The 14,446-nt window shown below is 45.8% G+C and overlaps 1 protein-coding gene across 1 annotated transcript in view; it reads right to left on the bottom strand.

Annotated features, from left to right (window-relative positions):
- Positions 1 to 4,749: 4,749 nt before the first annotated feature.
- The window catches only part of T265_11150 (hypothetical protein), a gene marked incomplete at both ends in the record, with an annotated part of 12,894 nt that continues 3,197 nt past the window's right edge, over positions 4,750 to 14,446 (bottom strand). The window contains 3 exons of the mRNA XM_009177732.1: positions 4,750 to 4,871; positions 12,102 to 12,229; positions 14,173 to 14,288. Of these exons, the coding sequence (XP_009175996.1) occupies positions 4,750 to 4,871; positions 12,102 to 12,229; positions 14,173 to 14,288 (366 nt within the window). The remainder of the gene's footprint in view (positions 4,872 to 12,101; positions 12,230 to 14,172; positions 14,289 to 14,446) is intronic.

The following is a 14,446-nucleotide window of genomic DNA, read 5'->3' as shown; positions in this document are numbered from 1 at the left end:
ACATGTCCCAACCAACGCAGCTTCTGGTGCTGGACACATTCTTCAATGGAAATACCCGTTGCACAACCGAAAACGAGCTTTCTAACTCCCTCATGACGGGTTCGCCGACACCAACCCACACGAGCTATGGTTCTGAGACGACGATTGTCGAACACCTGAAGACGTCTCAGGTCCGCTGTTCGAATAGGCCAAGTCTCGCAGGCAGTGAATGCAATGGGGAACCTCGAGTTCGGGGTACCTCGTTTTCCATTAGAATGGACAACGTACTAAAAACTACAGTATTTCTTCTGAAGGGGGATCGTTTACTGACCGTCTTTTTTCCTACCCGATCACTCTCGTGTTTCTTTGGAAAACCTGACGAATAACTGAATAATTCTATAGTTTTCTACAGAATTCCGATTCCCAGGAGGAAATCTGGTGGGCGATTGCGTGACTGTTAATTTCGGAAACACCACCACTCATGAACTAGAGAGATGAAAACGAGGGTTTGGTGGATTCAGTGATTACTTCTGTGTACCGGTGGAGAATCTGCTGACTACGTTTGGAAATGGCATCCTCAGAACACTTCATCATGCAAATGAGGCTTTTCTCGCCCGAATGTAAACGGACTACGGGAGTTTAACTGCACGGGGACTCGTGCAGGCTCTGGGAACAATGTTCTCGTTGTTGTGATTTAAACAGTGGTTTATTCTCTCTCTCTCTCTCTCTCTCTCCCGAAAAGATTATTTTCAGATGTCCATGTTACGAATATCTTGTTTCTACTTACGTCGCTTCCTGGTCATATGGAGCGCGCATGATAACTAAGCCGATCAAAAGAGGCCAATGGGATCATCTCTTGTAAGCAACTCATCTTCATGTTCTACATGCGAAGTTGGTTAAACGCCAGTGAGCGTCTGTTGCATCGATTAACTTGGTGACACACGTGATAGTGTGTTTGTAGCTAAGAGGTTTCTCAAACAAGCTCTCAGTTTGTAGTACATTTCCAGTCTACCGAGTCACGTGGGTGTAAAGCCTACGGGTTAATCTTTCGTGGGGTACTGTGCTCACGGCTGCAGATAGTAGGGGTATTTGATCGACGAAGCCTCCACTTTCATTTGTGTGCTGCTTTAGCACAGTTGAAAGTCGGTGTCGGACTGGAAGTGATTTTCTTTGTTGTCCATATCAATAAGAGAGATACTAGCGTGTTTTTTTCGCGCAGCACTTTTCGGATGGTTTGAGGTACAGCTGAGGTCTTCCAGTCGGTCAGAATCGCACCTTTTTTTAAAGAGTAACTTAAATGATGATTCCAATGCCTGTAACAAAATATTTTGACAACATCGGGGTTAAATAATGGAGACACCTGTTCCCTAATCCCTCGGGAAACTACATTATCTCAGTTTATAAGTGACCTAGGGTAGGCTGCCGTCTTAGCTAATGAATCCTGAATGATTTGAGCCACCTTCACAAACAGACTGCACCCTGCCAGGCTGTGACGATTGGCATACCTCCATAATCCATTGAATTATACAGGTAAGTACAGGTGTTGTGCTCAAAGAGCTTATCATACCGGATTGGTCAATAGGTAGAGGTTTGACTGACACAGGCTCTCGGTCATTCAGGTCGCAGGTTGTATCCTGTGTCCAGTTGCTCCATAAATTGTGCGTTGCTCCGACATCCTCAGGCCAAACACCACTGTGTTAAGGCGGGTTTTTGAACCAGAGGCTTTCCTTGAGGACTGAAATAGACCCCCTGCCTAGGTTTGGGCACCTTGGCAGTATACAAGCCCACGTACAATCAAGAATTACACATTTACTGATCTCATTCCACATCGACCATCGCGTAGCGCCATTGGCCGGTTCACCGTACTTGCTGCATATAACAGGGCCTGGAACGGAAAACGGGTCACTGATGACGACTTCTTGCTTCCTCGCTCACATACTTATGCTTCTCCACCTTATCTCGTTGTCAGGACTGACAGATCTATCTGTCGCCCATTGCCGCTGGCTTAAATATCTACAGTTGACTCAACCGCCAGACACTAGGAAATCAGTCTTAAAACCCGACGCACATTTCGTCTGGCATTCTGAAATGAGGTCGCCGACAGGCTACCCTTGATTGTTAGCAGGACTCACATTCTATTGATGTGTGCCATCATTCCGAAACGAGGATTCAAGATCCAAGCACGGTCGTTGAACTGACTGCCTAATCGCCTTCTACACGCTTCCCATTGCGCCCATTTGGTGATGAGTTTGGTATTGTTCTAAGCCACCGATCTGGAGGGTATCTGCTTGAATAGATGCTTGTTTCGACACTCGCTTCTCCGCGGTCCCTTTGGCAACGCCTGTAACACTTTCCCATAAACGCGCCGATAATCGCTGTCTGTTCGTCGTAACTATCTACGCTCCAAAAGTCTGTAGCTCTGATACTCTCAAATAGTCTCTATGATTCTTGAGTGCCTTATTGCTGCGGGCTACGAGCTCAGATGTCGTTGCGACTGATGGAAATATGAATGCGCATGCAGGTGGAATTCGCGCTGCTGAGGCTTAGTTAGGTGATTGTCCTTGATCGAGAGGCACGGACAACGGCGGGTGCCTACTACACTTATGTGCTCATTGCACACTGATTCAATGCAAGATAAACGAAACCACTTGACCACATGTTTGCCCACAAATGCGAGACAACATCCAACATAGATAAACCGCTTCGCTATTAGCTATAAGTGACTTGGACCATTTACTGATTGTCGTTAATTCGGGAACGCCTATATTGATTCGGACCACTTTCCTGTTCATTGACGCTTCTTGTCTCGCTTTTGAAGGGCGCGCAAGATATACACCTCACTCAGTGATCGAGAGGCTCTTGGACCCTGATGTGAGACAGGCCTACCAAAACCACCTACCATAGACGACCCTTAATGGATGGTACTGTCCGGAACCCTGCACGGTGCTGTACACGAATAGGTGAAACCTGTTGGACCTATGCACTCGATCCCCATCACTGCTCGAAGCAAATACAAGTATTCTCCCTGGTACGACGAAATGTCATAATTCAAATGGAAAAGAGCACATGCGCGGATCAAAAGGTTTAATGGATCCAAAAAGCTGGGGACACGGAGCAGGCGAGAAACCCCGGGAATGTGCGTGAACTATCTCAGCTGATAAACGCGACAGGTTTAAAAGGTTCACTAGTGAATGAAACAACCAATAAAAACGACTCGCCTGGTACGGAGAAGAACGCCAAAGCCATTGGGTAGGACAATTTCAACAATTCAACTCGCTATCCGCAGCTGTTCAGCCGGATTCCGGACCCGTAACGCAGCTCTGGACAGTGAACTTGGAAACCCCAGCGACTTCTGCCTTCTGGCCGTCGTTCGTCACCGATTTGCTGGTTCAGAAAAACTCCCGTAGGCTATCTCCTTTGTCAGTGTTTGTCTAACTTATTAGCCCCTAACTTGGTGGAAGAGACCGTTCCTGATAACTGGGACGAGGCAATAGCGGTGACTATTTCCAGAAATGATGGTCGCATTGAGTGTGACAGTGGCAAAGGAATTAGGTTGGCCTTCACTATAACCAGAATTTTTGTGCCACTTAGCTTCTTACTTCGTCTTACGAAGCGAGGAACCGAGAAGCAGGAGCCCGACCGGGAACGGGCTTTGCGGACCACATCACCACACTCCGTCAAGTGTCAGCGCAATGACATGCGTATAGGGGCCCTAAAATCTTAGCTTTTCTTGAATTCAATAGTGTTTCTGATTCCGCTAACCGGTTCGGTTTTCCACACGTTTGCGCAACGGAGGATGCCCAACAAGTTTGTGAATATCACACCCTCTGTATTCACATACTTTTTGGCGCATGAGCGTATGGGTAACTCTCCAAAAGCCTTCCTACAAGCAGTGGTGTCCACACTGTCTAGTTCTGTTTGATTTTGTCATCGATAGAACTACGGGGCGACCTCCGGGAGACCTCAAAGACTCCGTGCTCAGACCTCTTCGATCTAGAACCTTGTCGGTTTGAAATATGCACACAAAGTTGCTAACTTCTAAAAAAGAGCAAGCAACACCAGGAAAGTTGAAGGGGGTCATTCAGTCCTTCGGCATTTGCTTCATAACCAATAAGTGCAAAGTCATGCTGCAGAATGTACAGTCTTCGTACATGCTTCCGAGAATTCAAGGAGTGACAGTGGGGGGCTGGAACGCTAGACGTATCTCGGGAGTTGCACTAGCTCTGAAGGTAGTGTTACAGATGAAGTGAACGCGTAAATTTCAAAGGACCGGATTGCTTTTGCAACCTGCGGTATCAGAAGGACATCACTCGGTCTCAAAGGACGCGAATATCGGACTAAAGTGTGGCCTGTAGTGGCCATTTTCGATGGAAAATCTGCGACATCTTCACGTGTCTGACCCCCGATGTCTCAGAACTATAGCTGGAGTCCGCAATGGGATGATCAAGAAAGGGACGAGTTTTTGGTGAGACAGACTAATTCACTCGAGGAATGCACCTAGCACTGCAAGCCATTGTGGGAAGAAGTAGCAAACTCAGCTTGGAGTTGAGATGAGTGGAAAGCCCGAGTGTAGAACATATCTTGCAGTACAACATCAGTCGTCCACGGCTTCTGTGAGATGTGGAAGGACCGGCATCTCGATTATGATACTTATCCGAAGTAAGGTGATAAAGCGATTGTGGTCAACTTCTACATAAGCGCTATTCCTAGACATCCGCACCAGATATCAAGGAAGAATTCGTCTAGGAAGAGGATACATAAATCATATGTTTACATGATCCAAACATCAGCAGCCACAGTTGTCTGATTCGCATACTTTCCTGATGCCCTTGAATCTGTTGAATGAGAATTGACTGTGGACTGCTGGCAGAATATACTCCGGTCAACCTTATCTGGAAGTGGACACCGGAATTTGACAAAGATGTTCACGATCCCTGGCGCTGTTCAATTCTGCCGTTGATGGGATCATGCATACTGGGCGTCCGAATGATCCTGGAATCGGGTATACGGACACGGTGGTGTTGAACAGCAACTGCCACTGCAATCAAATCGATAGGCTCACACTACAACTCAACATCGCCAAGACAAAACATGTCGCCATGCGCGGAACTGAATTGTCAGTCAGTGAAGAGTTGATTGAACACGTGCCCATGTTAAACTGTCTCGACTACGTTATGCTTTCTAACGACCAGGAATTCACCACACCGGCCAGGCAAGAGCTGTTTTCTTTCAACTACTGGTAACTAATTATTCACCGAATAGAGTGGAAGGATGTGCAATAAGCAAATCTATCTGAACAGAGTTTGTGGGATATCGGAAAGTTGATAGCAGGACTTTCCAAGACCGAAATGGAATTGGTGATTACGATGGGTCATTGGACTTTCAGATTTCCACTCATCACGCTTAGGAGGAAATTAAAACCAGGTTACCCCATATTACAAGTGATAGAGCTTAGTTACTATGACCGAACTAGTTATCTGTTGAGTACAAATCAACTGACATCACGCTATGCTGAGGGTTTTTGGAATAAAGTGTTCGGATCAAATGCACGCCCGTAGTCAAGATCCATGAGAAACACAGTTCTGCAAAGTCTTCCGGGAAGCTGTTCTAATTTTCAAACTTTACTGCCTGGGAATCCATGATAAATGTTACACAAAACACCACACATCAACTGCCCTCATTAGCTAAAATTGAAGAAAAATTGTTTTGATTCAAGTTTGAAGTAACTGGTACATGGAACCCCTGGATGTTAGGAGGTAGCAAGCAAGTGTGCAAGATAACAAATTCAGCTGGTACTCGTGGACAACAAAATCTTCGCCGGATTTGGGATGAACGTCCAGGATTATCCCGATTCAACATGTCTGTTTGATTGATAAGCGTCCAGGGATGGGATGTCCACCAACTGCACATGCCGCTAGGGCGAAGTCAGCTGGTCGAAACACACAAAGTCCCCTTCGCTTGAAAGCTCACTAATGATCTCCGAGAAATCGCCACAAGAGTTAGAGCTACGCGACCGGTATTATTTGAGGACATCGGAAACTAATTTAAACCTATTGTAACGGTCACTGGTTTTACAGTAGAGAGAATGGGGAATGACTTGCTTTACCGAATATTAGTTCGTGATTGGCGGAGAACGCTACGATAGAGTTGTGAGTGGAGTGGAACACACTCTGAAGGGTGTATCCTGGTGAGGCGTACCGTAATTCCGACAGTATGACAAATGGTTGTACTTGAAACGAAACAAAAATCACCTCTGGCTATTGCAGGGGAGTGCTGAATGGAAGTCACATCAATTCCCCTCTAAAAACAGCGGGATGAAATGTCATTCGTGGGAACTCCGGGAGCCCACCCAAAAGGATTACGAAACACAACGAAATTAGGTGAAAAATAGTGGCGTTTCAAAAAAGTTATCAACATTAGATTCCTAGGTGACCTGATAGAACCTTTACTGCATAACGCATTGCCGGTTATTCCGTCACTTGACAAAATAATAAATTACATAAACGGCTGCAAGGCAAGTAAGAGAACGGGCACAAAAACATTGGTTCATTACACTGTTATTGAAGTGTGCCTTGGTGATTGATGAGTTCAGTACAGTACAAAGTGTGCTTCGTTGGGAAAACGAATTACACAGTGTGTGCGGGAATGAGCTTGAGGGCAGCATCTGTGGTAGATCTGGCAGGGATGAAAGTGTTCATTCGCGTAAGGCGGCCAACCTAAACAGATGGAGAAAAATGTGAGATGACGGTGGTGGGCAAGTGTGGTAGTTGGTTTGAAGGCATAGTAGTCAGATGAAACACTTCCATTGAAAAACTAGCGATAAGCCTAAAAAGGAACCACATTATGTAAGGATCGGTTGACTATTCTTGAAAAGCCTGGAAGTCGCCTCTTAGAGGTTGTCGCTTGACATACTGGTTGAGCTTGGGTGTTGAGATGCTCACACAGACTGCACTGACCAGTAACCTCGTTTCTCAAGGTGCAACCTTGCCAAGTGGAAAAAAGTGGACAAAGAACTGAACCATCTCCTAAGAATAGTCGTAGTATGAAGCTATTTGGGTAGGTGTGTGAATGTAAAAAACGGCTTCCTGGAGACTAGCAAAACCATATGATAAGGACGACACTACCTCCCTCTATGAAGTACAAGTTGGAAACATCGACGCACTACACAGATCGACTGGCCATCATCACTGGTGGGTTACCCGACAGTGTCAGAAGACGGCTCAAAACGTACGTATTGTGCGCAGCAGCACCACAAGTCAGATATATGCTTCACTTTGGCTAGATCAGTCTTCCGCAGCCAACCATTGGTTCGGGGGGGGGTCTCTAAAAAAGAACCGCCGCTTGCTGTCTTACAAGCCATTCGGTTGAGATGAATGCCACGAAAAGGCCGTAGAACAAAATCCTTCTGTTTTCGCATTGCCTTGTGTGTGGGATTTTGGAGTCAAGTCCCACGGTGGGGTATCTTAGGCAAACCTTTTTCTTCAGTCTCGGCATCCGACCGCAGCTCAGAATCTGAAGAAGATTGGCTTTATCGGGATCAGTCAAGACCGTTTGGCTGGCCAAGAACGACAATCAGTCCAGAGAATCGTAACTGATATTCAAGGCACGGATAACAAAGATGGACCGTTTAGAAGCCACCGAAAGCAAAGTAGTCACGGACTCTGCCGACCACCGCAAACCAGGGCAACAGAGTGCTCCTGTCGATGTATGCTGCTGAGATTTTAATGAATTTAATAAGAAACAGTGTCTACACTTTCTTACAACATTTTTCAATTTGACTGCTTGGGGCTTCCACATCAGACGAGTTACGTTTGTCAGGAATCAGATCAACGGAAGGTCAACATCACATATGCCTAAATACACATGTTTCTACGACACAATGGAAGTATCAGGTATTGTATGAAAACTATCTCGTCGGTCCATTTTGCATTCGGATACAGATCACAATATCTTAGTTCTATCTCCTATGTTATACACCGAATGTTGATTTCTCCTGTGAACCAATTGCGATCACTAGTTATTTTTTCCTGTTCTAACTACTCATGAGTAGCGTGCTTTACGCCAGCTTATTATAACTTCGTTTCATTTCTTTGCTGCTCGTTTCACCGGGTTTTCATCCTGCTTTAAGTTTGCTTGTTTTCTACTAACTGATATCAAGATTATATTGCCTTTCCAGCTTCTCTTGAAACTTCGTGTCAGATCTGCCAGTTTTCGAGTGCCTGCTCTGACGAAAAAACGGACTGATAGGGGGTCTGACTCGGAGCTCCTCGGATGGTAGGCGAGCGCGTTATCCGCTACACCAAGTGGATATCCCATGATGGAGTAACACGAAGTCAACATATCGAATTTAATTGCTCTCTCCGGCCACCGTGGGTGAATGTAGTTAGGTAAGCGGGATTAAAATAAAACAAGGAAGAAGAGCCCAACTGACAACTGCCACCACGAGGGCTTTATTCGATTGGTTGAAAGGACACGCACGCGTTTGCGAATTGAGGTTGAAATCAACATCCTACGCATCCGGTTGATCTGAGTAGACAGATGGCATGGATGGAATACCTTTTGAACTGGTGCGCGTAGGTTGCGGATGAATCATGAAGCTGCCCTATAGAATTTTTATCAGAAACTCGCCCATTGAATAAACTAGCAGAATGTTGAGTGGATAGTCTCCAGTACAGCTCAGATTACAGGTGCACGTAATTCGTCGCACCACGATAAGGCCCAGCCTCTTCAAGACGGCGACGACCGGGAAACCAGTCTGATACGAGAGGCTTTGTGGGTGCAATCAGTCGTGACAGGGAAACAGGTTATCTCGAAGATCATTCTTGTTTGGGGGGCTAGTTTACTTGACGTACGGTTGACCGCTTTCTATTTTCTTTTTGAGGCATTCCCATTGTCTCCGCATTTTAAAGGCACAATGAAGAATTACTCGCTCACATGAATGTTTCCAAATTCATCAGTTATATCGGAAAATCCCTGAAGGTAATACATACTCAGTAACCGAACATCAAAAACTACGTGTACGTATTTGTCATACATAATACCGAGCTGCTCAGGCCTAGACAGGAGCAGTCGAGACGCCGTAGACAGGAGAACGATTGGGGTCCTCAATCAAAGCTTCTGTCTCAAAAGACGAACCGGAAGGGAGCATTTGTCACAGTAAGGCAAATGGAAACCAAATGTCAAGAAATAAGCGATATTCGGCGGGATGGCTCAGTGGTTAGAGCGCGAATTTACTGACCGGAAGGTCCGTGGTTCGAATCCGACCTCTACCTCTCGACTTCCCCTGTCCAGGCTTGGGCAACCTGGAAGTATCCCAGACCTCGTGTTTCCTTCGGGTGGCATGGCAGCTAGGCACCGAAAAGGGTACTACAGCTGATCGATTATTTTTTATTTATTATATTCGGCGTTTCTGACTTGGGAATCTTCTGTGGGAGTTCGAAAGGGTGTTAATACTTACGATCAAAGTTACTAGATTATGACGACCGCGAAATAGTATTCGTTCGGCAATTCAGTATTCCCTGGAAGACCTGAACCAGAGGAGCAGAACACGCGACTGAGAAACATTGTATTGTGCCTAATGCGTAAAGTAGAAACCATCGTGCGTTGGTATTAAGAGGTAGGTATGTATCACGTACAGTACCTTTGGTTTTTTACGGTGGAGACATATCAGAAATGCACGTCACAAGGGCTCACAAACTAAGAGCCAGGAGAACGCGTGACGCTGTAATATCATTTCGACAGTAAGACACGGAAGATGTCATATGATCTAAAGATGCAGAGCGCGAGGGGGAAATCATGTGAAAAACAAACTGCTGATGAGCAACTGAACAGCTAGTAGTGGTACGCAGTTTTCAGCTTTTATGTGACACCACAAAGAATTGATTTTTTATCAGCCGCATCCGGAGACCGGAGGCGATTTTCTATAGATAACTAGCACAGCGTACAAGACATCCGATTAACTTTGAACAATGAACCCAACGCTGAAAGATTCTCAGTTTGCAATACTAGATGCATGCGCTAAGAGCTACATGTATGCATTTAGAGCAAGATCACCCGTACAGACTAATCGCTTAACCGGAAACCAGTGAACCGATCGTACATAGTGTGTGATTATTGTACACAAAAAATCATACAAAATCGAAGTGACCAACTGCCATTCCCATGAATGAACTTGGCCCGTTCGAAGTTATCAGCCTTTCGTCCCGGTAGCCATCAGTTTCGATTGCATCCAAGGTGATGGATTTTCTCATGGGGTTGATAACAAGCATATAGTAGATTGTTTGGTGCCAAAATGGTGTAACAAATAGATACGCAGCCCAGAAGAAAGTATAAACTGTGAGATATTTCCAAGTTCTCAAAATTTAGACACGAGTGATGCATTCGAACTGCGGAATCCCTTCTCAAGGGCTATTATCGTCAGTCTCTGAGCTCTATAGAGCTGAATAATCAATATGATCGAATCACTAATAGACTGGAAGGGCGTTACCTAAGTTCTCATTGGTGGATCGCAATCATCAAGATGTCTACTTGGTTGGCCTATTTGAGCCGGGCTACTTGCGGAATCTGAAGATAACTTTATTCATTCACTCAGTTTACCTAACCAGATTAACCTAGTATTTCCACTGACTAGTGACTGTCACCAAGAGAATGGGACTTACCACACAATTACATATGACCTAATGTCAAATCGCCTTTACCTGGGCGAAAAAGACGGTCTCCACAAAATAGGGTGAGTTGATAGTGCTACTCACCGTGAGTTTGACAAGCACAGAATGATAATCTTGATCCCCGTTATAACTACAATTTTTGCGTCACTTATTTTATGTGAGGTTTGTAAAGACGGAAACCAAGAACAGCACGTAGGATTCCAGAAGACAGGGGGTTATGTGGGCATCTACACATTCTACCAAGTGTTAGAGCAACGGCGTGCGTATAGGCACCTCACAATCTTGGAGTGAATTCGATTCTGCTAACCCGTTCGTTCTTTTCCACACTCTCACGCAATAGGCTATGCCCCACAAGTTCGTGAAGATCATATGCTCTTTCTATTCACATATTTGTGGGCGGGTGAGAGTGTATGGGGAGCTTTCCCACTCAACCCTGCACTGACGATGTCACCTCGATGGGTGATGAAACGTTTGCAATCCAACTGCCAAGCTCGGCGAACAGACCAACAACCAAGCTTTCTAAAAGTTTTCCTACAAAAAGTGGTGTCCGAGAAGGGTATCCTTTTTCCTCACTTCTGTTGGACTTTATTAATGGAATGATAGAGTGAACTCTGGAAGGTCTCTTACAAACTCCTTGTTCAGAGCTCTCCAACAGAAAACCCTGTCGGTCTGGTATATGCAGGAAGTGCAAGTAATATTAGAAAAGCTAACCGAGTTTACCCAGTCCTTCAGTATGTGCTTCAAACCCACAAAGTGCAGTCATGATACAGAACATTCAGCCACATGCATGTGAGGACTGAGATGACGCTGGAAGATGTGCAATACTTTCGGGAGTCGTATTAGCTCTGACGTTAGTGTGATAGACGAAGTCAACGCGAGAAACTCAGAAGTCAGAGTAGCGTTTGCCTATTGGAGCCACATGCGTACACAGGATGGCATATCGCCCGGCTGTAAGGTTGTCGAGAGACATGACCACTTTGGCCGGAGGATCTCGGACACCTTCAGGTTTCTGACGATCAATGTCTTATAACTATGGCTGTAATTCGTTGGAACCAGTGAATTCGGAATGAGGCGATCAGGAAACAGGTCTTTAATGAGACAGACGATACCCCATTCACAGTGTATCCAGGATTTCAGGCAAACATGGCAAGCCTAGTAAAGCGTGGTTTTCCGTGCCCAATTAGGAGTGCTTGCAACCTGGAGGTGGATAAGATTTGACATAGCAGAGAGGAATGAAGAAGAATGTTAAGAACAGTTTTGGTGACGTTGGTGCTGTTCGCCTTCCAGGATCGGGCCTGCGCCTGGTTGGAGACAATGAACGATATGGCTGCTGACCGATGTCGATGGCATCCATTCTGTCACTTTCTATCCGAATTGTCTGATTGAGCGCTGGAGGTATAGGCGCCTCGGATTTTCATCACAGGCTAGCTGTAGGTTACATTCCCTGCATCATACTTTTTTTTCCAATATAAGGCTTTCTAGTGTAAGTAACGTAACGTTCAGCTGTATCACCCTTCCGGTGCCTAGCTGCCATGCTACCTGACGGAAGCACGAAAGCTGGGATACTGCCAGGTTGCCCAAGCCTAGACAGGGAAAGTCGAGAACCACGGACCTTCCGATCAGTAAATTCGTGCTCTAACCACTTGAGCCATCTCGCTATCTTGAACTAATTTATCAGATTGTTATGATGGCCATAGCGATCAGGGTCAAGTTGACTGCCCAGTCGCCCCACAATTCAAGGAAAGTACTAGACTGAGCCACTGATAGGTTGCTGAGATCTCCACAGGAGCAAAGCAGTGGAACTGCTGACCTTTCGGTTTTGTACCCGAATCGCGGAGCCATCTCATCGACAGTTTGACCATCTGGTGAAGGCAACAAACAACTAGATATCAAAATTAAAACGAGAAATCAGCCAACTGAATGTGTCCGTGGACGAGGTATTAGGCGCAATCAGGTCCATGAATCGCCTGTTTGGGTGGATTGTGTTGATTGGAGCCTGCGAACTGAGCAGTGCTTTAAGGGACAAACCAACTAATAACTTCAGATTTATATGAGAGCAGTTCTCCGCCACTTGCTCTCAATGTCGTGTTGTGCTTAAATGGGCTTACCGCTCATCAGACGGATGCAACCTCGTAGTTTTGTCAAGAGACCGCATCGTACAGTGGTGTGAAGGTTTGTGTGCCTTCGTGACTCATTGAATTATACTGGGCAATGTTTACGTGCGACACTCAGTCTCTCATACCAGGTTGGTCAATGGTTGACGATTTAACCAACAGTCCCCTGGTCCTTCAGTCTGGGAATTGGAACAAATGCGGCAGGGGGGGGGGCGAGATGGTTCAGTGGTTAGGGTGAGAATTTAGTGACTGGAAGGTTCGTCGTTTAAACCCGACCTCTGCCTCTCTCCCGTATCTAAGTTTGGGCAACCTGGCAGTATCCCAGCCCTCGTGGTTCCTTCTGATGGGATGACAATTGGGCACCGAAAGGGCGTTACAGCTAGAGGATTATTTATTAATTATTTATCTCCATAAAAAGGCACTGCCTTGGCATTTACTTCCAAACACCTCTGTCTTGGGGTCAGACTTTTGAGTTTAAGGCTCTGGTCAAGGGCACTAAACGTCTAGGTCTGAGCACCCTGATAGTGTTGTTCTCCGTGAACTCTTCAAGATGGTGCGAGGTGGGGAACGTATGGAGGGTGGGTGCCAGAAGGGGGTGCAAGATATTGCGAAAAGTTTGGGTGTTGTTGGTGCCGTGCGCCTTCCACAAGGGGGCCATTGTAACCGCTGTTGCGCTTGACTGGAGACGTAGCAAGAAATAGTACCTAAACAATGTCGGCGGCGTTCGTGCTGTGAGTTTTTCTTCCTGAGCCTGATTGAGCGCTTATGATAGGCCATCACCAGGTCTCCTCAGTCACCAACAATTTTTTCTTCTTTTCACTTTAAGACTTCAAATGTAAATAGATAAACATTGAGGTTGTACGTGAGTGAGGCATCAGTGTCCATGCCGATTTTGCTTCCCTGATAACGATGATGATTCCGATAGTTGGATCGGATCTGCAAAATTTTGCCGAAATGTTTGCCCCACGGGAAAGATCCTTATTGGGAATGTTTGATTCCTAAAAAAGGAAATGTACGTCAAGTCTGTCGTCACAGAGGCCCACTGTAAATTCAAGCGACAAATCCAAAATGATGTACGAATGTTCAGCCATGTCCTGAAAAGAGCGCCGATCAGCCAGTCGTCGATCGGACAGCCTGGATACGAGGTCAAAGATGAGCGTTGAATGTTACGATGATTTCTGTGGTTTCTGCAGTTGTGAGTTCATAGTAAAGTTCTTCTCTGACACTCAAGTCATCATCACAAAATTATTAGAACTCAGATTGTGGTTAGTTACAGTAATTACTCAGGGATCCCAGAACGCATTGTTAGTTCTTCAGGTTCACAAAAGATCTCAATAAGAGGAGATTAGAAGTGCGAGAAAATTTTCGCTTACGGTGGAAGGACAGATGGAGTTTGAAGAATGGGTACGTACCTGCGACTGAGCGCATCCTCATCGGCCTGTCTGGCCTGCTCGTCAGTCACACTGCCAGAGGGAACTTGAACCTTATCGAGGGCTGCGCCGACCTCCAAGCCGCTCTCAGCAGCCACCTAAGATAACAACGGACACATTGCAAAAATGCGAGATAAAGACAAATAGCTGAAAATCCTAAAAACATAACTTCGTCGTGGATAAACCGTCCCACATATTTGTATCATGACATGCATATGCCGTCCTCCCCCCCCCCCCAAAAAAAAACACACAAAAA

This window comes from Opisthorchis viverrini (genome assembly GCF_000715545.1).
Source record: "Opisthorchis viverrini unplaced genomic scaffold opera_v5_456, whole genome shotgun sequence".
NCBI lineage: Eukaryota > Metazoa > Platyhelminthes > Trematoda > Opisthorchiida > Opisthorchiidae > Opisthorchis > Opisthorchis viverrini.
The sequence above is the reverse complement of the archived record's forward strand: the minus strand, read 5'-3'. Positions and strand labels throughout refer to the sequence as shown.